This window comes from Lissotriton vulgaris, unplaced genomic scaffold (assembly GCF_964263255.1).
Source record: "Lissotriton vulgaris unplaced genomic scaffold, aLisVul1.2 SCAFFOLD_630, whole genome shotgun sequence".
Taxonomy (NCBI): domain Eukaryota; kingdom Metazoa; phylum Chordata; class Amphibia; order Caudata; family Salamandridae; genus Lissotriton; species Lissotriton vulgaris.
In genome coordinates, this window is record NW_028252722.1 from 689211 (window position 1) to 716038 (window position 26828).

At 43.5% G+C, this 26828-nt stretch overlaps 1 protein-coding gene across 2 annotated transcripts in view; it reads left to right on the forward strand.

The window, feature by feature from the left end:
• The first annotated feature begins 441 nt into the window (after positions 1-441).
• LOC147662060 (eukaryotic initiation factor 4A-III) overlaps positions 442-26828 on the forward strand; it is a 108122-nt gene continuing 81735 nt past the window's right edge. Inside the window, exons 1-7 of one of the 2 annotated variants that reach the window (XM_086951140.1) lie at positions 442-758; positions 10438-10510; positions 11593-11659; positions 12167-12229; positions 15525-15657; positions 16093-16173; positions 26637-26778. In XM_086951140.1, coding sequence (XP_086807266.1) covers positions 590-758; positions 10438-10510; positions 11593-11659; positions 12167-12229; positions 15525-15657; positions 16093-16173; positions 26637-26778 — 728 coding nt within the window. In that variant the 5' untranslated portion in view covers positions 442-589. Of the gene's footprint in view, positions 759-10437; positions 10568-11592; positions 11660-12166; positions 12230-15524; positions 15658-16092; positions 16174-26636; positions 26779-26828 lie in introns of both variants that reach the window. The other variant, XM_086951141.1, reaches the window with a different exon arrangement.

Below are 26828 nucleotides of genomic sequence, written 5' to 3' on the forward strand. Positions count from 1 at the left end.
CAAGCCGGTAAAAATCATCACCCAGCAGCAACCCTCACGATACTGTGAATGCTGGACTGTAAAGTTATTTTGTCACAATTTGATTCATTTGTGTCCTTTGGCAAACGTAGTATTTACTGTTTACGTACTGCACTTGGTAACGACTCTCTTGTCCCTAGTAGCACCGAATCCTTCTGTCTCGATAGCTAGGAAATGTTATCAGTCCGTAGAATAAAACATATTTTATCTAGTCCTCAAGTCCGTCTCGTTAAGAATAGCTGTGGATTCCAGAGCCACTATTCTACCAACATGGCGCTCAAGGACGGCGCTCAATATTGGGTAACACAGTAGCACTTTATAAAACGGTGGTTTTCATACAGCCCCACTAACGTTAGTCCCTTTTCTGTGTTTGTGTTGCAAGATGGACAGCATCTTTGCAGGAAGTGCATCTACACATTGGTCACGTGCAGAGTGTTGAGTCCCAGACTCCCTGTTTCCGACTCAGCCTCACGTGTAAGGCCATAGGGTCATCGCGCATGCGCTCTCCCCTTACGTTTTCTTCCAGTCTCGCCGGTGACCTGCTTGGGTCCGGTGCCACCATCCCGCAGACATGTCGTCTCCCGCGGGCCTCACCTCCGCCAGCTCGGCGCGGAAGAGACTTTTGAAGGACGAGGACATGACCAAAGTGGAGTTTGAGACCAGCGAGGAGGTGGACGTGACGCCTACATTCGACACCATGGGCCTGCGCGAGGACCTGCTGCGCGGCATCTACGCTTACGGTGCGCGACGGGTAGACTAGGGAGGGAGGGGGGGGGGGGGGGCGTTGCGTTCAGATATCTCTTGAAGTTCAAATGATCCGTCAGGGAGGCCCAAAAAAAGTTGACCCAGTCACGTGGAGCTATTGGGATTGGCGAGGTCATGGGCGAGTGTTTTGTGACTATTATTGGTTTTCTTTGGAGTTATGGGGCGAGTGGGGTTGTAAAGCAAGCTCTTGCGGGTGTGCTTTTTGGGCGGAGGATAAAGGGGCTTGGATCTGGACTTTCCTGAAAGAAAGTGTACTCTGATCTGGGTGTGTGATCCCCCTAGGAGTGATCTCTTCAAGGAACGGCTGGGGTTTGCCAAACGTCTTAGTGCTTGGTCATAGATATGTTTTTTGGGAGAACACTGCCTTGTGAACCCAGATGGTTTGATGCTTCCTTCTCAAAAGCTGCAAGACACTTAAAGGAAGCCTTAAAAGCTATCCCAAGAGATCAATCTTTGATCAGTGCCCTTCGTCTCCTATATAAGCGGGCATTGGCTATCCGGAAGGGTGAATTGAAGGAGGAAACCTGGAGAGATCTATTGGAACAAAGTACCCTACAGAGTAGCTCTAGGTTTTGGGGCATTAATCGTCCCCCATTTGAGAAGGTTGGGGACTGAGAAATAGTTACAAATATAACTGAGGATGAATGGGTGGCACATTTTACATCTATTTTCAAAAGCGATACGGTATCCCAACAACATCAAGCTAGTGTCAATACTCACGTCTCAGTATTGTTTGAGCAGAAGGAGGTGGAGATGGGCTTCTTTGGGCTGTCGTGCAATAAGGCACCAGGCCCGGATGGTATCCCTCCGGACCTTTTTAAATCAAACCCATCTTTTTGTTTTTGGGCCCCGGTTCTGGTGGCCGTGCTCAACGCGGCGGCTAGGGTTGGTTGCCCGGAGTTCTGGGGCACCTCTACAATTGTACCGGTCATCAAGAAGGGCGATCATAGCAGCACTTTGTGCTATAGACCGATCTCCCTTCTTGATTCTGTGGTCAAGGTTGTAGGTGGGGTAATTCTGAGAAGATTAGCCACCTGGGCGGAAGAAAATGAGAATGTCACTGACATTCAATATGTGTTCCGTCCAGGGCATTCCACTTTAGCCCAATGCCTTAATTTATACTTGATCGTGGGGAAGTACACAGTTGTCCACCAAGGTAGATCTACATGGCCTCTTTTCTCCGCTTTTGACTGCGTCAATCGGTAGAAAATGTGGCAATCCATGAGGGCCATGGGGGTGGAGGACAATCTGGTCAACTTCCTAGAGGATCTGCATAGGGACACTAAGGCTAACATCAGATATGCTCAGGATCTTCGTGTTTCAAGGGATTTTAAAATTGAGAGGGGTGTACAGCAGGGTGCATTTTGGCCCCATTTCTATTTAATTTATATATTAACGGCCCACACAAGACAGTGGTAAAAACAGGGGCAGATTTTCCTTATGTGGGGCGTCGAGGTTTGCCTGTCCTTCTATATGTGGATGACGCTGTCCTCATTGCTAGGACAGCAAGTGGCCTGCAGACCCTGCTTGACACCTTTCGGAACTTCATGGAAGACCGCGACCTAGCAATGACTAATTCTAAATCTTACATTATGCAGGTCGGGACTCGCTCAAAGAAGCTGTATCCCTTTAAAGTGGGCAATGAAAAGGTGCCCCTGACCACAACATTTTCATATCTGGGTGTTTTACTAGATGACAATCTGAACTGGGGGTCCCTTATTCAAAGGAGAAAGAGGGGAGGTTACAAGAGCGAATACAGCAATTTTTAACTTTGCCACTAAGATGGGTAAGCGCCCTATTGCGGCAATGCTGAAAATATACCAGGCAAAAAGTGTTGCCATCGCAAGCTATGGGAGTGAAATATGGGGTTATGCGGCAACTGATGCCCTACAGGTGGCGGAGAAGAAGTGGGGTTGACTTTTATTTGTGGTATCTTGGCTATGCACCCTTTGTTGTTTTGGCTCAATTGTTGGCTGAACAAAGATTTAGTTCTCAACCACCAGATCTTAAGAGAAATGTTAAGTCTCGATTATATGCTGCGCATTCCATGGTTAAAATACATCCAGGATTGTTTCGAAGAGCTGGGGCGGCCGGACCTTTTTTTAAAATCTATTCTTAATACTGGAAAGGATGTGGATTTTGTTAAGCAGACTTAAGACATTAAAAAAGCTTGATAGAGATTGTGCTGAACTGGGAAAACATAGCGTCCGTAAATGTGTGATGCTCAAAACTACTCCCTCTACAGAACCGCATCTCCTGTGGCCTTTGTCGTCCTATGAGCGTTTTTTTACTGATTAGGTTCCGTTTGGATTATTTTCACCTGCTACTGGCCGTACCAAAGGGGAGCTGTGGAGGTCAGGTGTTAGCATCCTGTGGCTGCGACGGAGTGTCTCCTCAGGATTTGCTGCACTTTATGTTTTTCTGTAATTTTTACAAAGTCCCTCGCAGATATTTTTTAATACCCCTTTTAAAGAAGCTGAATTATACCCAGGTCTGCCCTGCTCTATTCTACTTACAACTGTTGAAACCAGACTGTATACCATTTGTAGTAGGTTTTCTGAAGTCTGCATTGAGATCTAGCATTTGCTTGGAGAATTAACAAACCCCTAATGGTAGGACATTCCTCATTTCCTCACTTGCTGATGTACTCACGGACACTGCTTGCCTGTTTCCCTTTCTCCCCCTTAGCTTGTTTTATATCTATATATCTCACTGTATTTTATTGGACTTTTTATTTTTTATTGTTATGAATTGTACTTTTAAACTGTTTTTGGTGCTGTGTAACTTTTATGGTTTTACTTGTAAAGCCGAATAAAGTATTTATTACTAATGAGGAAGGCGCACCACTGAGTGCAAAATAAAGAAATAGCAAACCTGCCTGAACTCTAGAAACGGAAGAAACACCAGTTAGAATGAACCATTGGCAGTGTGATAAGTCTCACATTTGTTAGACTTGGAGCTGTTGGCGTTGAAAATTACAATGTTTTTTACTTGCGTGTTTCTATTAGCCGTCAATTAATTATATTTACATAGTGCTATTGCCATTGGCATAAAAAAGTAAAAGTAAAAAAACATTCTTTTTCAACGCCAACTGCTCTAACTTTAACAAATGCGAGACCTATTGCATGGAAAATGCTTGTTTTTTTTGGTCGAGCCTGGGCAGCGCATGTGCTGCTCTGAGGCATGCTGTATTAGTATTGACTTGAAGCTCTGTCCACATTTTATTGGCTTGTCATTGTCCTTTGTAAAGTCTGACTTCTGATTTGTTAATAGGCTTGTTGATTTCCCCCCCCCCTTAGTACCGCCTTGTCTTAATTTGTAACCTTCAGTGAGGATTGTCCCTTTTCCTTATGTTGTTACATGGTATGTCTTATTTGGTCTGTAAGCCCTATTTTCTTTACCAAGTTTCTCCTACTGCTGGTCCGACATGCATTCCTGCAACATTCAGCGCACCATGCGTGCTTTCATTTTCCAAGCAGCAGGAACAATGGCAGTCGCTTGTTTGACATGAAATAGGTTTCGCATTTACAAGATTGAGCTATTGACATTATAAATGACAATGCCTTTTATTTGTGTTAATTATCAAAACGGATAAATAAGACATTCTCATTGTCAATGCAAATAGCTTAAACTCTCGCAAATGCGAGATCTATTGCATTGCAAATGCTTGTTGTATTCTTTTGGTGACCTCCAGCTAAATCAATAGCAGGGCCACATGCTTACGCACAAACACTCACTGAACACCCTGAAGTATCTGCAGCATGACCACGTGTGTCAACCCTCAATTTAGCTAACTCACATGGAGAATGGCCATTTTGCAAGCCCCATTCTCTCAGTCCTACACTTTCTGAAAAAACTAGACCAAAAAATGCTAGCAATAGCTAGAGCGAAGTCACCAGTGTGAGGGACTGCCAGTGATGGTGACAGTGCATAAAAACCGTACACTAGCAAGTCTGCAGTTAATAAGATCAAATTCTGAATTGAGTGGAGATAGGTAATGGCCTTCTTTGTTTCAGATTGATGCAGTGGTCTGTGATGTATTTATGTCCACTTGTTAAAGTTTTGTTTTGGTCATATGTATTGTGTAATTGTCTGGCATTGTGTTCCTCTCTGAAGGGCATTGTCTTCTTTTGCAAGCCATACCTGCTGTCGGGGAACCCCAAATATATCTGGTACTGACGTTATACAGGGCTAATGTGACACAATGATGTCTTTTTCTGAGATAATGTTGGCACCTTGAGATATCTGTGGACATATCATGGCATCTTGGCGCCTATCTTTGCCAATCATGCTGTGAATGTGCCTGTCCGAATCGCGGTCATGATTTAGCTACTAATGTCCATTGCTGATGTGATGTCCAAGTTTTTAGCATTATGGTGGGCATACATGGCACAGTTTTGGCCATGATATCATGGGCAGCTTTGGCAGAAGATGGGCATCTTTCACATTCTGGTAGGCGTTTCTGGAATGTGATTGTAAACCCCGGGCAAATGGGACAGAATCTATGTGAAGCATTTTTACATGGGGACTCATAAGTTTACGATTACTATCCATGCATAATATCTGATTTAACCCCTTGTTCTAGTTACGTGTGCCACACTACTTATGACCTCACATATTTAATTACTAATTCCATGATCAATGATATCCAAACCATTCACTCACCCATGCAAGCGCTTGCACAACGGTACACTTGTCCATAGAGCCAATCACACACCCTCACCCACCCACTCGCTCACTTATACAGCCACTCAGAAAACAATTCAAAAATCCATACTGTTACTCATACATCAGTCAGTCACTTACCCATACACCCACTCACACTCTCCTTTATACAGCTACTTACACACCCAGTCACTTACTCATACAGCCTTTCAGCACAGCCACTCACTCAACCTTACAAACACTCATACACTCGGCCACCTGCTCCCTAACTCGCACATCCACGTATTCCTCCCCCTACAGACACTCTGATACCCACTCACTCACAGATACAGTCACTCACATAATATATGTTTGTAGTAGTGTCACCTTTTACTAGTTCACCTAGTATACTAATTTAACTTTTATAGTAGCTTAGTATATGATCATAAACTCTTAGAAAACACTTACTGGTTGATGTCACTGACCATATCAACAGTGATGTAGTATGTGAGGTCCTAAGCAGTGCATTAGGGGGTAAGTTATAGTTAGCTCATGTAACTCTAACTGCTGAATTTCTATGGTTGACTGCAAACACGTTAACCAGGATGTGTTGGCAGCCATCTTGGGACTCCGCTTCAGCCGAATCCCAAAAGAAAATGCATAAACAAGAAATGGGGGTAGAGTACGAATAGTGTAACCCCCTGGCCTTGGTCCTGGGGTCCCACAGGGCCCCGGGCTGGGCAGAAAAGCACTTTTTAAAAATTCACTACAGAATTTGCAAATATCGCAGCAAATTAGAAAAAAAGCACTGTCTCCTGCGCTTGTTATAATTATGGCCACCTGTGGCCATGCAAAATAAAATTTTAAAAATGAAGGTTGCACAGGGCACCCATCCAAAAGTTTAATAATGCCCCGGGGACCTACATTCTCCTGGGGTAATTGCTGCTGCTTTTTTAAAGAGTGGGGGGGTCATGCGGCCCCCCCTCCAGGATTTACACAGCCTCGGGGACCATCACTTCTCTAGGTGGGCCCATGCAGAACATCTGGGGGGGACAGGACACACCCTCCTCCCGAGGCAAACATGCGGGCAGGGAGAATGAGATGAAAGTACTGCTCTCTCACTCGGAGCTGCATTTCCAGCAGGTGGACCGCAGAGGCCTTGACACTCCCCACCGCGGTCTCCAACATGCACACTAGATTCCCTTGGTGGCACAGACCAGGGAGATGAGGCTGGGCCCCAGGTGATGGGGTCGAAATCGGCATGGACCAGGGCTACGTGGCCTTCTCTTCGTTTTCTTTAGTAGTATTATGCAACGGTCTCCCTCCCCTTCCCACGTTGATGGACAGCTTAATGAAAGGACCTCGAGCACATTTGCAGATGATTTTGGTTGTGCGGTATTGATGCAGAGGAATATGAAGACCTCTCCACCAAACAAAGAAGCAGTTACTTCATTTAGTTAAGGTGAAGTATCCTTGTTTGGTGGCGATTCACCTCTTTAGTCTTGTCATCTTTTCTTAATGAGGATTCATGTATCACAGATTTGTGGATGAAGACGCTTGAGGAGCAATCACGTTGCAGAAATTGCATGCACACAAGGTCACTGGAAAAATTTCTGCGTGGTCCTTTACACAGCTGTAGTGCAGAATATGCATGAGACGTTTACCCATCGAGGTAGCACTAATTAACCAGATGAAAGTACTCCAGTTGGGTAGATGTTTTTGGGAAAACTGGAGACTCTTCTGGGGAAAAAAAGAGGTTCCAGTCTGGCTATGGTGCACATTTCACAGTAATTATATCTGAACGGGAAGCACTTACAAATATAAACATAGCAAGTGACCCAGTTGAAGCTCCATTTCTGTAAAGCACAAACGTTCATAACTTCTTTGGCTTGGTGAAGGCAAATCAAATGTTTCCTCTCGTGTTCCACGTTGGAAAGCAATCTCAAATACATAATGGAGATGATTGCATTGTTGATCTAATGGAGCGCAATCTGATCTGTAGTGACTGTGACAAGCTGTTTCTTTCTTGTGGAGAAGTGTGGCTCACTGGTTAGAGGAGGCAGACCTGGAAGCAGAGGTCAGCCCGGGACCAGGGTTCAATTCCCGGCTTGGCGGGGTCTTGAGTCCTAAAAATGTCCATGGACTCGACAATTCTCGCTCCGGTGCCTACTCGATTCACGGGTTCACACTCTGCGACTCTGGGCAATAGCTTGCTTAATCTCCACAACGGCCCCTCGCGGCGGGATGCCTGGCTTTCACCTTGCGGATACCCTGCCGGGGTTATCTCACAGGGGAATACCAGGACGGGTTCCCTAAGCAAGCGCTTAGAAACCGCTCGGTAATTTGCGCTATATAAATTCCGGTACATTTACATTTCTTGTCTCCTGGTGAGTGCTAAGTCCATGGTTCTCCCTTTTAAATACTCTTAGTATACCAATGCCCAAAAGTCATATAACGACACACCTGCAGGCACTCGCACACCCACTCACAGACCCACAAATCCACTCTCACACCGGCACTCGCACACCCAGAGCAACGCTCTCACACACCCACAGAATCACACAGCCACTCACACAACCCTAATGCCTCTCACAGACCCACAAAGGTACTCACTCACCCACTAACAGATCCATGCAGCCACTTGCACACCCACTTACATATCCATACAGCCACTAATATCCCCACTCATCCATCTATAGAGCCACTCGCATACCTATTCTCAAAGTTTAAAGTTTACTTTTAGGGAATACAATGTAAAACCGCTTAGAAATTCACTGGGAGAAAACAAAGGTTGCAGGGACATTTTAGTTGGGATCAGATTTCACTCTTACAAAACCTGTGAAATTTGGCAGTTCTAGTTACCTCAACTAACTATAACTTATGCCCTTGCAATGCACTGCTTATGACCTCCCATTTTATATCACTGACATCACTTAAGACGTCATCCACAGAACACTCCCATCCCATACGTCTCATACACCCATTCCACACAACCACTTGTGTACCCATACAAGCGCTCACACTTGCTCACTGATCCATAGAGCCACTCGCATCCACTCACATCCACTCACCCATACAGCCACTCATGCGCCCATATAGCCGTTCAGTCACCCATACAGCTACTCGCACACCTACTCGCTCATCCTTACAGTCTCCCTCACCCATACAGTTACACGCACACTCATGCATATACTAACATAGGTACTCACTCACCTATAGTCACTAACAGAAACACACCCATACAGCAACTCACATTTACTCACTCAACCATAGTCACTTATACACCCATGCAGCACTTATACACCAACACATTCATATAGCCACACTCACTCCCCATCCCTCACCTATACGGCCTCTGACATACCCACTCACCCACACATCCTCTCACTCACCCACACATCCTCTCTCACCCACACATCCTCTCTCACCCACACATCCTCTCTCACCCACACATCCTCTCTCACCCACACATCCTCTCTCACCCACACATCCTCTCTCACCCACACATCCTCTCTCACCCACACATCCTCTCTCACCCACACATCCTCTCTCACCCACACATCCTCTCTCACCCACACATCCTCTCTCACCCACACATCCTCTCTCACCCACACATCCTCTCTCACCCACACATCCTCTCTCACCCACACATCCTCTCTCACCCACACATCCTCTCTCACCCACACATCCTCTCTCACCCACACATCCTCTCACCCACACATCCTCTCACCCACACATCCTCTCTCACCCACACATCCTCTCTCACCCACCCACACATCCTCTCACCCACCCACACATCCTCTCACCCACCCACACATCCTCTCACTCACCCACACATCCTCTCACTCACCCACACATCCTCTCACTCACCCACACATCCTCTCACTCACCCACACATCCTCTCACTCACCCACACATCCTCTCTCACTCACCCACACATCCTCTCTCACTCACCCATACACTCACTCACACATCCACTCACCCGTTCACACACACAGCCACTCACTCACCCAATACAACCATAGAGCAACTCGAACACCTACTCACATGGATACACTCAGCCACTCACATGTGTTATAAATAATATCACTCAGTTATACAGTTTTTTAAATTTAATATGTTTGGTATCTTACTGTATTTTAGGAAACACTCACAATCACTGGATGTCATCAGTGATATCATTTGTGATGTCATCAGTGATGTCACTGACCATATCATGAATAATGTAATATGTGAGGTCATAAGCAGTGCATTGCGGTGGCGTAAGTAATAATTAGCTCAGGTAACTAAAGCTGCTGAATTTAATTGGTTTTGTATGAGTGAAATCTGAGCCTTTGTTTTTCTTTTGAATGATAAAACATATAACCTACTCGTGACTGCTATTAGTATGTCTGTGTGTGTATATATATATATATGTTTCCTCATCAAAGAAGACGCCGCACACCTCTTCAATGTTGGTTAGTTGTGCTTTATTTTCCTGTAGGTTTCTCCCACTCTCTTGGTGGGAGAAACCTACAGGAAAATAAAGCACAACTAACCAACATTGAAGTGGTGTGCGGCGTCCCTGATGAGGAAACTTGATTTAATAAGTATAGCGAGGGTGTCCCATCCTCGCCGCCAGCTAAAGGACGCTCCCCCCGCCTGGGACATTTGCTCGTGTATGCATGTGTGTGTGTGTGTGTGTGTATGTGTATATATATATATATATATATATATATATATATATATATATATATAGTGTAGTCCAGGTACATTGGCAATTTTTATTTGGGGGGGGGGGGGGGGGGGGGGCTCGATTGAGCCCGGTGCATTGCTGAAGTAGGGCATACGGGCCTCTTACAACTTTTACCTGAAACTCTCATGGTCCAAGTGAAATTGCTTCCACTATTCTTTTTTCTGATCACGCCAAATTTCAGTTTTTAGCAATCCATAAAAATGATCTTAAATTGCTTTTGCAACCTCCGATTTTACTGTGTAAGGTTTTCATTGATTTAATATCCTCTTTTTCAGGTTTTGAAAAGCCATCTGCTATCCAACAGCGAGCTATTAAACAGATCATCAAAGGAAGAGATGTGATTGCACAGTAAGTCCGACTCTACACCACAGAGAAAGATTACAGCATGCAGTATAGCGTATTCAGGTATGAGTGAATGTAGGGGATGGTTTCATTTTGGAAATGTGAGTTGAATGGAATAGGGGAGTATCTGTTTTGAGGCTACGGTTTTAGCCATGGAACCCTCAGCTTAATGGTCATGGTGTTTAGACCCTGAAGAAGCTTCCCAAGCTGGCTTTTGTTTAGTCTTTTCTTTTTATAATCAGATGGTAAGGAAGGTAGTTGCCTGCGCAACCATGTCTTCTTGCTCAGTCACCTTTCAAGCTTCCGAGCTTGACCATTAATCCAGTTTTACATTAGAAAATTGCAAGAAGCTAATGACATGCCTGTGTTTTGTATTAATGTGTCTGATAGTAGACTACCCTCCAAATCAGGTTGGCATTACGGTCCTGTGTTCACCATGCCCCACCGGCGCATGTTGGTGATCATTGAATCTGTGACTGTGCAGCATTCATGTCTTCTGCCTTGTAAACATGCTGTCCTAACAGTGCTACCACTTTGGCTGTCTCTAAAATAGCTCTCCCAGTAAGTACAAATTGTAGACTACTATCCTTATTGTCGGTAGTCCAGGTACCATGAAGTAGAAGTGCTGTTTCTGCCACATCGTACTTATAAGACCTCTTCTGGCTGAAGCTGAGACTTGCTAATGTTCATGCTGTGCGTCCCGTTTTGATGCAGTGCTACTCTAATAGTCACTTTTGTGGAAGGTACTAGAAGTTTTGATGATTAGAAGTAAAGTAAACTTGGTTGAAGGAAAGGGTTTGACTTAAAACAGAAGGGCACTTTGTACATCAGTCTGCGGAATAACACCTAGTCCTTAGGGAATAGCTTTGTTTCTAGAGATGCTACAGCAGCCTCACTCAGTATGGAAATTACACAATTTTGGTTTTTTTATTGTTTTAAAAACATATAATAACCAGATTGTCTGGAAACTGGCTACTTTAGCGCTGCAGGGTAAAATGTACACTTGCTGCTTCCTTGACATAGTCTTCCTGTAACACTAATCAATAATGGAGTGTTCCCTAGTTTACAAATGTTTCCTCTTTTTCCAGGTCACAGTCTGGTACTGGCAAGACTGCAACGTTTTGTGTTTCTGTTCTCCAGTGCCTGGACATTCAGGTGATAAAATACATTTGATATGAATATCTCTGCTACAGACACTTCCAAAGGCCACAGCTTTAGCAAAACAACCCGAGTTCCTAATTTAACCAACACACATTAACTACAGCGACTTTTCAACTTGATTAAATGCCTATCTTATCATTTATGCAGTGTTAGAGCTATGTTGTTTTCTATTGGGCTCCATGTCCTGTGGCACATATGGGACAGATATTAGGACACCCCGTGAAATGCAGCATTTTTGTTATCTTTTGCATTGTAAAGTTAAAATCTAATATCTGAATTTCATTTTAAAACACTCGACCGTGTGTTTTAGCCCTTCCTTCAATTCGGAAAGTGCTAGTGTAAAGGGATGCCAGAAATGTATAAACTTTGGCTGCAGACTTTTGGTAAGGTAATTTTAAAATTGAGTATAGTTGGTCCTGACACAATATACTACATTATCAAGCCTAATGTGCTGTAATGTTCAGAGTAAATATTAAAAATGTTTTCTTTCATTGTATAAAGGTACGTGAAACCCAAGCATTAATCCTGGCACCAACAAGAGAACTGGCGGGTCAGATACAGAAGGTAAAAATGTTAAAGCTTAACTGCATGTTCTTGCTCTCCTTGTAATTCTGCTTTAATTTCTTTATAAATCCATAGTAGAGATCAAATGCAATAATTGTTTTAAAAAAATATTTTAAACGGTCAGATAATTTCTATTAAAAATGGTTTTGACTGTTTTGAACTTGGTCAGAAGTGTAAGCTCCTGTAAATTGATTAAACTTGGCTGTGACTCTAAACATGTAGGAGGTGATAAGATATGCTTTTTCTTCATGTCCCATAGTTTTTTAGAACTTTTTGTACATATTCGTAATTCTTGCCTGTTTTCTGTTCCCTTGCTTTTTTTTTTTTTTAAATTTACATCCTCGCTTGATTGACATTGATAAAGTAAAATTGACACTTACTATCCAAAGTCTCGTTCTTTTGTCCTCTGTTAGTTGCTACTTTTAGTCTGTGTTTCTCTATATAGTCATTGCTCTATTGCTTTTATGTGGAATGTTCCATAGTTAGTTTGGTGCTACTCTGATAACCAACATCTTATTACTTTTCTAAATAGATTAGGAATTTGGGCAGCCTCACAACAGTTGTTCTGTATAATGTGCCTTGATTTGTGTTTTTTGCCCTCTAAATGGAGACATGTGTACATCTGTGCATATGCCTCCTCTATCGTACACGTTCATTTGCCCTCCTGCGGCAGTTGTGAAGTTGATTTGAGACATGGTTCATTTGTGACTGCTGTTACAGTCTCAGGATAACACTAGACTGTTTAGCTTTAAATAGTTCTCCGAAAGGCAAGCAATATTATATTGTAAAACGAGAAGTCCAGCATGTCTTTGCTGCTTTCATTGACTTAAGATCAAACACCAACAATGTTGTTGCTATGCACCTGTTGTACCTTGCTGCTGAAGAAATGGCGTGGCTGCATGTTTTCTTTTTAAGAACTTTGTTCATTTAAGAATTCATCTATCTGTATAGTAGTTGGCAATTTTTCATCATCCTTGATTTAGCTATATTTGCTTTTTGCAATGTTTTTTTTTTAACTCAAATTTTGCTACTGAATGAAGGGTAACTTGCACAGGGAACATGTATCTTAAATCAAAGTATCCCAATGATGTGTCCATAGCAATATCTCCTTCAGTGAACTGGTACTTTCTGGAAAATATTTTCCATCTTGGGAATATCAACAAAGGCAACTCTTGGTCATACTTCGAAACTAGTGGTCACAGGGGACACCTCATCCTAATTGGGAACCACAGTAGATGCACTCGCCAAGTTTTTTCTTGGCTTACCATAGTTTCATTCCCTCCATTAGAGTGACATTAATTGATTCAGGAAGATGTGTATTTTTTTCCCACTCGGGGTGGGGTACATTTGCTTTGCTGTTGAATGAACAAATTTGCAGTGCTTGGAGTCACTCTGTTCTGCCAACAGTGTGGTCTTTCTACTGTTGTGCTAGATGGACCCTTTGTGAGAAGATAAGTGAAGCGCGTTGTTATCACTGATGTGAATTGCAGCTCCTCTTGTAGCCCCTCATTAGTGTAGTGATTTGGCGCCCCCAAGACTCTGACCTCAGGCTTTTTGCCTCATTCTCTAAATATTCTACCTTGGACTTAAACCGGGACAATGGTATGTAAACTGTCTCTTCACATTTCTGGGCCTGATGGTTAAGGTGCGAGTAGTTCATTCTTGTAAAACTCTCTATTTGCAAAACCTCACCACATTCCTTATCTACATCTTTCGGTTCCCTAAACTTCTCTGGGGTCAACTTAACCCGATAGGATATACAAATTTGAATTTGTCTCAGAAAAGAGGTTGTACATTTTTGTGAAATACAACTGGAGAAGTTTGTGTACCTAGCACCTCTGTGTCCAGTTCAGTGGCAACCGTGAATCAGTAACTGTTGTTCAGCCAGGGACACAGTGCAGTTGGAGACCAGTTGAGAACCCAACTGATCTCAAATTCTGAGTGGTGGTAGTGGATTGACATCCACTTGTAGTAGTACCCTTTGGGTACCCCACATTAGGAGTTTGAATCACAAACAGCTAGTCATGTTTTTATTGGTTGGTTGGAGCATTCATGTGACTGCAGGAACCCATTAGACCCCAGTGCTTCTTCAGTCCACCGGGTAACTGTATTTTTGGAGTTGGGGAAAAGTCGAGATTTCTGAGGAATTACATGGACTAGAACAAAATTTGGGTTGCCAGTGTAAAAGTACACAGTGGCCAGACTAAGTAGAATCATCTGGCCTCTGTGGTTTAGAGGACAGGTATGGGGCACGTTAGTGTACAGCATTGTACAGTCCACTCTGGAGCGAATGCTCATTAAGGATGTACCAGTAAAGCGCCTTACAATGCAACTCAATGACCCAGCCAATGGATTATCTGTGGGCTTTGTCTTCACTAGTTAAAATGTATGAATCTCGTGTTTCCCAGGCTGTCTTGGTTCTCCAGTGTGCGCTTGACTGAGGTCTCTGCAGAGCTTCCTGCTGTTCAGTGCTTGGTTCCTCTTTTTTCAGTATAGTCCTTTCCTTTTCTCAGTCTGTACAGAGCAGCAAAAGTCTTCAGGAAACTGGCTTGACACTAGCCTGCGGGATGACAATCCTCCCTCGAAACGTCTGCTTCTTGTAAGCATCTGCTGGACACTAATGTGCAGGCTCTCTCCAATCTATCAGAGAAAAATGCATTTCTCAGTCATTGTCCTTGGCTTTTATGGGGGGCTTCTGGTGCAGGTAGTCACATGTCAGGACAGTTTAAAGGTGACCAGATAGGATTGTATATTGGCTCCACAGTGAGCCAAGTAGAAAGCCAACTTTGCTAGAAGAGAGCTAGCTACAAAGGAAATGGAGGTGTGCATGCATTTCATTAGGACAAATAAAATCTCCCGCTCGTTCACAATACCTTTTTGAAAATCAAGATCCAAATAAGAGTACTTGGAAACAAATTAGCTGTGTGGTGGTAAATAGAGCCCTGGGACACCGCGGTAAATGCGTTGATGTCCATTGAACTGCCTAGTAATGAAGATAGTCAATGACTTGAACAATATGTCTGATAGCCAAAATTCTGGGAATAGCTGAGCCCACATGACTCCCGATGCACAGTACTTGCTTCTAGTAAGTATCTTGAGTCCTGAATGAGGGGAAATAGATTAACTTTGACCTAATCACGATACGTTTAGTTGTCAGTCTGTCTTGAAGTTTGTTTTTCTTACTGTCAATTTCCGAAGCAGAAAAAACTTCTCTAATATTCAGCAAATTATGTGTTGTGGATGCTCTGTCGCTGTCTAACTTTATTTTTTATTTTGGCATGGGGGTTCCGCCCAGGTCCTCCTAGCTCTAGGTGACTACATGAATGTGCAGTGCCACTCGTGTATAGGAGGAACAAACGTGGGAGAAGACATCCGAAAGCTGGATTATGGGCAACATGTTGTGTCTGGAACCCCTGGCCGTGTGTTTGGTAAGCGTTTTGGTGGTGTGCTGCAAATCAGTGGATGCTTTTTAAATAGTCTAATCCCAGATTTGTGTATGAAATATTTGGGTACAATACTGATATGTAACTCTGCCACAATTCTTGGAAGACATTAAACTGGGAACATTTTAAAGGATCCACCACATGGAGTTGCAGGTGGGTTTTCTAGAACCCAGTTGGCATTGGTTCTTGAGTTACTAGTCTAGCTTTGTGGATGTAATTTTGATTTTAATTTTCCAGGTCCATTCTTAGATCTAGTACAGGGAATAGGTCTTAGTTTGGTATACAGCAAGGTGTGGTTTCAAATATTAGTTTTTCTGGTAAAAGTTGGTGCTTAGAATAGCTTTGTCCTATTAATAGATGCAAGGTCGATGCTTTGTGTCATACGTTTTAGTAATAAGCCAATGGTGTTTTTCCCTGCAGATATGATTCGTCGCAGAAGTTTGAGAACACGTGCTATTAAAATGTTGGTTTTGGATGAAGCAGATGAGATGCTCAATAAAGGTTTGTATGCTCATTTTGTGACACAATTAAATTGCTTTTTTGTTAATGAATATTTGGTACTTGTTATCTGTTACATGCACCTCGTTTTCTATAGCTGAGGGGATGGTTCAGTGAGATAGATGTGTGTGGCTCAGATATATGTGATCTGTGTGTTGAGACTGACACCCCCCCCCCCCCCCCTTCTTCTGTTCATTTAAGGTCAGTAAATTGCATACCAGTATATTGGGTAAGGGTGCGGTTTACAACTTTTGATTGGCAGAAGTGCAGGATAAAACTGTGTGTGTACATATTTATATATAGATGTATTGCTTCCAAGGCAATTCCACAAAAGGAGGCTCACTCCAACATCGCAGCTACTGTTTATTTGGCACAAGGCAACAGTTGTGCTGAATAAACATTTTGGAACTTGCTGCAGTGCCCTAAATGAGCATTCTTTTGTGGAATTCCTTTGAAAGGATTTTATTTATTTATTTATTTATTTATTTTGAAAGTTTTATATAGCGCGAACAAGATCTTTGCAGATATCGGAGCGCTTTACAGGACAAGGGGGTGATAGAGTAATAGAATGTAATAGTTGAGGTAGTTAGGTACAAGGTGCATAGTTACATGGGTAGGTCAAAAATACAACAGGTAGGTCACAGGTGAGGTAGTGTCAGTACAAGGTGCATAGTCAAACAGTTGCGCCAATAATATAAAAGTACAAAAATAAAGAGCATATACTTGTTTAAGCGTGCTTAAAATGCTTTTGGAGATAGCAAAAAGGTAGGCATAGTTGAGGTAGGTGAGTGCAGGGTGTATAGTCACACAGGAGCATCAGTAGTACAAGAGTAGGGATAGTTGAGGTGGTGTAGGTGCAGTGTGCAAAGTCAGACAGGTGCGTCCTCAATATAGAAATATACAAAGAGGGAACGTATACAATCAGATAAGTCGATAATACAAATAGACCAAGGGGTCAGGCAGGTAGTACAGAGCGGATTCACGAGAAATACAGAATAATAGATCATGTGTATTTAGCCATGAGGATCGCTTTTACTTCTTTCTTAAAAAGTTTGTTGGAGGAGATGAGCCTGGTTTCAGGAGGGAGTGAGTTCCAGATCCTGGGTGCCATTCCTGAAAAGGAGCGTTTATAGGTTTTTTCCTTCCGAAATCTTCGAGGCTTCAGCAGAAGATTGTTTGTGCTTCTAGTAGTTCTAGAGCCACCAGAAATTGACGGCTTTTGAGTGAGGTAGGCGGGTGAGTTCATGTGTACAGCCTTGTGTGTCATGCAGGCGATTTTCAGATGTATTCTGGCTTTAAAAGGTAGCCAGTTAAGGGATTTAAAGTCAGGGGAAATACGCGAGTGTTTTTTTGAGCCAGTGATGAGTCTCGCTGCAGCGTTAAGAGACGCTCTTGGGGGTGCCGTTGTAGTTAGGGGGAGCCCGCAGAGGGCGGTGCTACCGTATTCTATGTGCGGGATGACTATAGATTGTACTGCAGTTTGGAAGTCTTTGGCTGGAAGGAAGGGTTTAAGTTTTCTCAAGGTATTGATTTGGAAGTTCGCTCCTTTGGTTGCCTTGCTAATGTGCTGCTGCATGTCGAGATTGGCGTCAAGTGTTATGCCGAAAGATTTTGCTGAGTCTACAATGGTAGGTTGTACATTTAGAGCCGTTAAGTGCTTAAGCCATGTTTGAGCCGTAGAGATTTTTGCGGGAGGTGAGATCAGGAGGAACTCAGTCTTCATCGCATTGAGTTTGAGGTGATTCTCGACAAGCCAGGATTGGGTGTTTCTGATCGTGGTGTTCAGAAGCATGATGTCCTTGAGAGATTGTATTTTGAGATAAAGTTTGGTGTCGTCGGCATACATGTGAAAGTGAACATTGGATGTTTGTAGCAAAGTAGTGAGAGGTTCCATAACTAGGTTGAACAGTGTTGGGGAGAGGGAGGATCCTTGAGGGACGCCTAGCGATACAGGTACCAGAGAGGACATCAAGTTGTTGCTTTTGAATCTTTGTGACCGGTTGTGTAGAAAGGAGGTGAACTACCTGAGAACAGTCCCAGAAATGCCCATTCTTGTCTTTAATAGTTCGAGTAGGTTCTCATGTTTAACTGTGTCGAATGCTGAGGAGAGATCAAGAAGGATGAGGAGGCAGGTATCGTTTTGGTCTAGGATTTGGAGGGCGTCGTCAACTATGTGAGTCATGGCAGTTTCGGTACTGTGCCCTGCTCGGAAGCCTGATTGATGAGCGTTGAGGAGATCAAACTTATCTATGTGCTTAGTTAGTTGTAGCTGTACGCATTTTTCCAACAGTTTAGCGAGAGTGGGAATATTTGTAATAGGGCGGTAATTGTTTAGATCAGAGGGGTCTGCTGTTGGTTTTTTTAGTAGCGGTGTGACTTGTCCGACTTTGAGGGCGTTAGGGATGGATCCTTGTTGAAGAGAGCTATTGATAATCTTAGTCCAGAGTGGGAGGAGCAAAGGGGTAAAGTCTTTTACAGCGTTAGCAGGAAGGGGGTCAGTGAGGTGATTGGATGGTTTCAGGGTGCTGAGCAATCTGCCAATTTCTTCTTCGGAGTAGGTGCCAAAGGATGACCATGTAGCATTGTTCTTTGGTTCAGATGCTGCTGTGTGTTGGGGGTTGGAGTAAAGGATTGCGTCATTGAGGAGATCGCTTCTTATGTTGTCGGTTTTTTGGTTAAAGAAAGCAGAGAAGTCTTCACAGGAAGGTGTAACGCCCATGGTGCTGAGTGTCTGGGGTTGTTCTTTGGATTATGTTATGTTAATATTATTTTTATAGCGACAGCTGCCCCAGCAAAGGGGCGTCCTGGCGCTTAGACAGGTACTATAACATAACACACAAAAAAGAAGGGGGGAGCGGCTACTCAGACACAGGGAACAAAAAAGTTTTGGATTGCGTTCTGATTAGCTCAAACAATTTTCTTGGGCGGTTTTTTGCTTGGGCGAGCTGGAGGCTAAAGAAATCTCTTTTTGAGCGTTTTATTTTCCTGAAGTATAGGCGTTTCTCTGTTTCTTCAGGGTTTTTAGGTGCAGTGCAGAGGGGGCTGACCTCCAGGTGCTCTCTGCCATTCGCATGGCCCGTCTATCATCATTGAGGCTCCCGTCATACCATGGGTTGGAGATCTTGGACGAAACTCTTTTCAGTTGCATGGGTGCAGCCTCATTGATTATTGTGGACATAGCATTGAGATAGTGGTCAGTCAGGAGTTAAACGTCCGTAACGCCGGAAGGGGGAAGTAGGAGATTGCAGCTGTTGGGCGGTAAGGAGTTTGGGGTTTTTGTTGGATTGTTTTCAGTTGGTAGGGGCTAAGGGTATAATGGGAGCTGGAGTTTGGATATCTATCAATCTATCTCAAATGTTTGTCTCTTTGCTGAAATGTAGTGCTCCCAATTAACTTTACTGTAACGACTGGGGGTTATGGTCTAAAGCACGGGTACTCGTAGTAAGGCCCGCGGGCCGCCAGCAGCCCGGCAAGCCTTCCTTGGCGGCCCGCGGACCTTGCAGACATCGTACCTGTGTTCTTTTTAAAAAAAAAAATTTTTAAGAGTGTCAGCAAACACAGAATCTGCTCTATTGGGGCGGGCGATTCCAGCCATTGCCAGAGTGGAGCTGCAGGGGCACTAAGAAGAGGTCAAATACAACAAAGCCTCATTAGCAAGTTAATGGTCTTTTAAAGACATGTGAAGTACTCCAGTGTGGCTGTGTGTGTGCCCCGGAAGCGGTCTCCGCCTGGGCTGCCACACACACCGGGTGAGGTGATCGAGTGTGACAGAGGGCAGCAGAGAGTGAGAGCTGGGACAGGCAGAGACAGATGAGGCAGAGACAGATGAGGCAGAGACAGATGAGGCAGAGACAGATGAGGCACTTAGCTCTAGTTCTAGGCTCTAGTTATTTGTAAAGAGTCTTCATTTGTCCATAGCCAATTGCCTTGCATTTCTTCTAGTCATTTTTAGGTCTCGCCTAGACGAAAGCAAAAGCGAAGCTTTTGCTGTCTATGCGAGACAACTTATGTTGCCGCTTTTCTGGGAATATTGTGGACATCAGACTGTTACGAGCTTTTTCTGCTGTAGTCAGGCTGTCACGAGCTTCTCCTTTGGAGATTTGACCTCGTGAGCGCGCCTTGACTGCATCTAATGGGCCGTGCGCTTCCGTGCCACTCGCTTTTCCTGCCGAGATTAGACCTCGTGAACGCGCACACATCCTCTCTCTTCAAAGAGAATGTGCACGCCCTTCAACGCCTCTCTCACCTCCCCATCTGAAGTTTGCTGTCCTCTCTCTCGCTAAGGCTCTCTCCGGGTCCTTTCCCTACCTGCCTCTCCATGCTCCGCTCTCTGTCTCGTGGGCCGCGGTGCTCCTCTATCTCTTCGGTGTCGAACGTAGAGAAGTCCAATTTTGTATATATGGTTCATGTTTAGGAAACTAGTAATGTTAGAGTGAGTACTTATCAGATATATATGAATGATTTCTGGGCAGAGTTGAAATTATGGACAAAGAAATTGTCCTATAAATGTATATACACATAATTAGTATTAAGATATCGCGTTTTAAGCGAATTCCTACATTCCCAAAATGCTCCTTGGCTATATGCAAATAAGGTTTGCACACTCATTGGAGAGTGCGTCTACCCCCTTTCACACACCCCTTTCGTTTGTGCTCCTTCCGATTGGCTTACATCGGAACTGAAAGGACGCTACAAAAGCCACCATCTTGGAAGAACTAGATACCAAGCCCAGTCAATACAGATCTACCGGTAAGAAAGCAAACGTTGCGACGTTTATCTGTTTAATGCAATTAATGTGAATTTATGAGCAAGAACAAAAACATGTTGCATTTGCTACATGTTGTAATTTTGCTTGAAATTTACATTGAACAACAGAATCAAAAATTAGAAAATTACACGGACATTTACAATACCTGGGTATATAAGTGCTTCATTTCAGTTTTGACGCAGAACTAAACCGGCGAGCACAAGACAAGATGCACCACTTTCATGACGATCGTTACACAAAAGGACCGCCTTCATTCTCATGCGTGCCTGGAAGTTGCCTGTTTGTCCCTTTTCTGTGTTGCTGACAGCCAGACCTTGCCCGCTTCTCAGACACGCCTCCACTAGTTTGTACAACTCTCTTGCATATCTTTGGCTCTCCTCCTTTACGGCGAGTACCCTGTTACCGATTGATGCTTGGGCACTGTGCTCCACTGTTAAGGTAAAATAAAATAAAATAAAAACTGTTAAATAATAATTGACGTTTTACAACGAGGAGTCACATTGTTTTCGAACTTATCTGTTTTGACTTTTTGCCCAATGTTCCTTTAAATCCCACCGAGTTCTTCTTTGTTGCATCAGGTGACCGAGGAGGCTCCTTCAGGAAAGTATATTTTTTCAACCGATTTTGCAGGAAAGAGCAGGCTGAATCAATGTTTTTCTTCAATCCGAATCAATCAGGAAATGAATTTCCCCTGCATTTTTTCCTGAAACTCTCTCTAATCTATTCCAAAACATCGGACCGCATGAATTCCCCTATAATTGCAAAGCACTAATGCGCTTCGATGCCTCTTTAGGGGTTTAACTCACAGCGCATAAGAAGCTCCCCAAACTGCTTTGTCTTGTTCAGTAGAGAAAACATCTATAATTGTTTTATTTATGCGCCGCAATGTGTTTCAGAAAACAAGAAACTTTGACTGTACCGGATTTGTTTATTATAATTAAATGCATGTATTGTGTTCTACTATTTTTGTGACTAGAATAGCCGCGTAATTAGGTCCCGATCCCCGAAATTCTGCAGGACGCGTGTTATTTATTACACTCCCGCTTTTTACTTGCCTTCTCGGACACTGACAGAAGGAGACCGCTAGAACTACTTATCCCTTCAAGCTCCGTGGCTGGCAAGTTGACATACATTCTGTGCGACGTGGAGTGCTGTTTACGGTAGCTGAAACTGAGGGCTAGCGATATCTCTGTTCCCGGCCCTTTCTGACAGTACAAATGACGTTCAAGCCAACAAAAGGAAAGGTGAGTGAGAGAGAAAGTCCTGCTTTCTGGTGGGAGCTTGGGGACGGGTAGTCTGAGTTCGTAGAAGAGTTCTTCTGTTTCCCATGCGCATGTTTCAGAACCTCAACCAGGCAAGTCTGATGCTATCTGGGACTTGCAGTCCTGTGTATCCCAGTATAAAATCTGTTCGTCAGTACACAGACACAACAGGATTACCTATTGACGCTGGATTGGGAAAGAAGAGAGCCCTTGATAATGTGCAAGATGCACCATACCACTGAAGAAAGAGTTTAGAAATCCCTGCGACTTGGGAGTCAGAGAAAAGGGATCCCATGGATACGGGGGTAAAGGCATTATTTTATGTGTGGGAGTGGGGATAGGGGCCGGGGCAGAGGTATAGGAGACTACATTTCTGTTGTGGCGAGCGTGGGCCGGTAGCGGGGGAGGTGCTGTGTTTGGTGGCAGGGTCAATTTTTGGGGACCCACTACAAATTGCCTTTGGGCTTGAGGCCTGTTTCTGTCACTCTGCTAAATTTATTGTGCCTCGCACGTGGAACACGCTGCACCGTATTCACTACATCCACCTTTCCCAGGCAGTCTCATGTCTCATGCGCATATAAACAGCATCTTGGTAATGAGCCGGCTCTGAGGGCTGCGAACAAAAATATCACTGAGCATGCTTCCTCACTCCCAAATCAGATTCCGGGTCTACAGATCGCACTGTGCAGTATGTCACTGTGTTACTTTTAGGGTGGTTTTGGATTAAGATTCGCTGCTTTCAGGGCTCTTTTCATGTCTGTCTGTCTGTCTGCTTGCCGTGTGTATCTGGGCTGCTTATTAGGAGCTAGGGAGTTGTGCCGTGTTTCCCTTGCTTCTTTTCGTCTCTATCTTCCTGGACTGATCTTCAACAGGGGATAGTGCGGTGAACGCGGATTCTATTCTCTCATCGGTTTTCATAGTGAGAGGGTAACCATAACCTTTTTTGCCTGTTTCTGTCTCGGTCTCCCTCTGTCAAAAATTGCGCTTGGGGGCTGTGTGTATGTGCCTTGTCTGTCCCCCAAACTCTGCACAGTCGCATACATTCGAGAAGAAAATCTTTCATCTGGAATATTACAATGAAAATCAGGGAAGGAATATCCAAGCCGGATTCAGAGGAGGTAAGCACCAATTGTTGTTGTATGTGTTTTTATTTTTTAGCTGTGTAAGAATTTATTTCCTCGATGCCAAGGACTTTATAATCCTAGCTCTTTTCTGGTGTTATAATTGTGACAAATGCCTTGATGAATTGACTTACATTTGTCGTCCTCCTTAACCTATTTTCTGAATTCCAATGGTTATACTTAACTGCTCAGATAAAGATTTTTTACCTACATTGTGCTTGCTCTCATCCCCATCCTTGTGGGCGATCTTACTTTGATCCATCGGTTACATGCTGTATGTGCATATCCACACAAGCCCCAGACATGATGCACAAACTCGCAATTAACATTGGCATGGCCTGTCTGTACCCGTCATTTAGCTCATGTGAGGGGGTGACCCAGTGCCTTCAGACCCTGACCGGTGCGTAGTTGTGCTTTACCAACTCCTGATGGATTGATATGTCTCTGCCACTTCTATCATTCATACACTCACCCTCTTTGCACGGTGCTCATGCTGGAGATGCAGGGTCGAAGAGTTCTGTGTGCCCTATACACCTAGCCCAAATAAAGTCTCCGTGCACAGCAGTTCCGTTTTTAAGCTGAGAATGTTCACAGCCCTGGAAGATGTTCTCTGGCCCCTCACTGCAGTCTTCCCCTCGCCTTCAATGCACATCTTCTGTGATGTCATTCAGGTTGAACTGTTATGGTGCTTGCCTGCTAGGAATGGTTTGTCCATGCTCCTAGTGCATGTGTTCGCTGCCAGGGAATGCTTGTGCTCACCTGCAAGGGATGTCCTGTCCACTCTTCTGATCTATGAGCCCGGGTGCAACAGATTGTTTAGTTGTACAAAAAATGGATATATTCATGTGCAGTGGATGGTTAGTGTGTTTTTAAACCCTTCATGGTGTGGCATATCGGCTGATCTTGCTTGGTGCTCACCTGCATTATTGCCTATGCAGGGTGGCTGCATTGTTTCTTACCCTTGCTACAGGCAGTCTGTCTGAGTCAAGCATGATGTTTGCACAGCCATGAGTTTTCTACTCGTGTTATAATTTGTGAAGCACACATTGGTTTACCACATCCTGAGTGTTTGCTTGCATTAGCCTCTCTCTTACCTCACCTATTGGCCTTCTATGTCTCTCTATTCATTGATGTCCTCTTTCCCTCACGTTTTCCCATTATTTTATTTCTTTCTCTCTACAATGCTCTCTCTGCCTCTTCTGCTCCATCTATCACTCCCTTTGCTTTCATCTCTCTTTCTATCCCCTTCACTGTTTCCGTTCACTCTCTCTGCTTCCAATGTCTCGCTCGTTTAATACACCTGTCTTACCTCTGTCTCTCTCTCCCTATTTCACCATTCTCTACTTCTCCCTCGCTCTTCCTCTGTATGAGCCTTATCTCTTTACCTCATCTGCACCTCTTTTCTCTCTACTTCAATGCAATAGCTCTCGCATTTGCGAGAGATTAAGCTATTGGCATTGTAAATGACAATGCCATTTATTTATCTGTTTTCAAAAACAAAACATAAATAAAAATGTTGGCATTTACAATGCCAATAGCTCTAACTTTTCAAAAGGCGAGACCGTTGCATTGTAAATGCTTGTTTTAATGCTCACTTATTTGAGGGCTCACAAGCCTGCCTACATGTTTTAATATGCATGTGCCTATGTTCTGTAATCTGCATACAGTTTTTCACCACTGCATCTGTTCTACTTTGACTAGTGTATGGTATGCGGAAATCGTATAAAGCTGGATTTGACATGGGTATCTTTCAGTATAGCTCAGATTCAGAGTGGAGCTTCAGAGTGCAGATTCAGAGTGCAGAGTGCAGATTCAGAGTGCAGAGTGCAGCTTCAGAGTGCAGCTTCAGAGTGCAGCTTCAGAGTGCAGCTTCAGAGTGCAGCTTCAGAGTGCAGCTTCAGAGTGTAGCTTCAGAGTGTAGCTTCAGAGTGTAGCTTCAGAGTGTAGCTTCAGAGTGTAGCTTCAGAGTGTAGCTTCAGAGTGTAGCTTCAGAGTGTAGCTTCAGAGTGTAGCTTCAGAGTGTAGCTTCAGAGTGTAGCTTCAGAGTGTCAAGAGCAATGCCAATAGCTCTAACTTTAACAAAGGCAAAACCATTGCATTGTAAATGCTTGTAGTTTCTGGTTTTCTGCAGAGTACTTTCACAGTACTTATGAAATGGGGTCTTCCACTAGTCTGGTGGCCATCGCTAGAAGTGTTAAATGGAAAGTCATGTGAGGTCAGTGACTCGTGTTAAAACAAAAAGCCATGCTATCCTTGTTAATGAAGTCTCCATTATTTTTTTCATAACAAAGTAGGACAACTTATTTTCACATACCTTAAATATTCCCCTTTTTATTGACACAGTGTTGCATTATACCAATTATTATTGACAGTGTTGCATTATACCAATTATTTCACGTTTCCTTCCTAAATTTTCTTCACCGTTGGGTAGCCTTTCAAGATGAAATAAACAGAATAGTGCAAGTTAGTACATGTCAATCTACTGTGGCCAACCCTTTCCTGCTGTTAGCACAGCAGTTTAGCAATGCGATTTGGGTCTTTCGGTGTGGTGCATTAAAGTCGAAACTCCAGGAGCATCCCTCTGATTTAATAGAGGTCTCCTGCTGCTGCCATAAGATGTGGCATCTTGATTTGAGCACAGGTTATGTATGTTTACAGGAGATTCATGGTGACACTCTCCTGTTGTTAGCAGGGGGCACTTTATGGAAATATAGTTTAATCTATTGAGGTAGTTGTGGCATTGGATTATTTACTCGATAATTGGTTCTTTGTTTGAAGAGTGTGCCTAACATGGCCTTCCTCTGTGACTTGCACCTTGATTTTGGTGTAGATATCCTATTCTTTAATTCATACTGTTTGTATAATTTTTTGGAAGATTTTTGGATTAGGACTCTTTGTTTTTGATGGTTAACAGCTGTGCAAAACTGTTTGTCGCTGCTGCATAAATGTATGTGGCTAATGATGACAATTGCAATTCCAACACTTTGGCTTAGCCATCTAACCTGCTGGAAATTTCTTTGTGAGATTCTAGCATGGACTTAAGACTAGCTTTTGAAATGGATGGATGCACATTATTCCAGGGTCATATTTATACTTAAACCATGAAGGATGTCATGCTTAATGGTGAGCTACGTCTGGCTCTGGTACACAATTACACACACAGACCAGATAAGTGTGATCATAAACTGAAACTGAAAATGTTAGTTCATCTCTTGTGTTCTAAGAAATATTTTATTACATTCTTCTGTGACACAACATTTATCAGCATTCTGTAGTCTTTGCCAATTAATCATTATATTTCTCCCGCTTTATTAGGTTTCAAAGAACAGATTTATGACGTATATCGATATTTACCACCCGCAACACAGGTTTGTCTGATCAGTGCCACACTGCCTCATGAAATCCTGGAGATGACCAACAAGTTTATGACTGATCCCATCCGCATCTTGGTGAAACGGTATGTGATGTTTTGAAAGGTGCTCCTACAAATCCAGCCAATAAAGAATC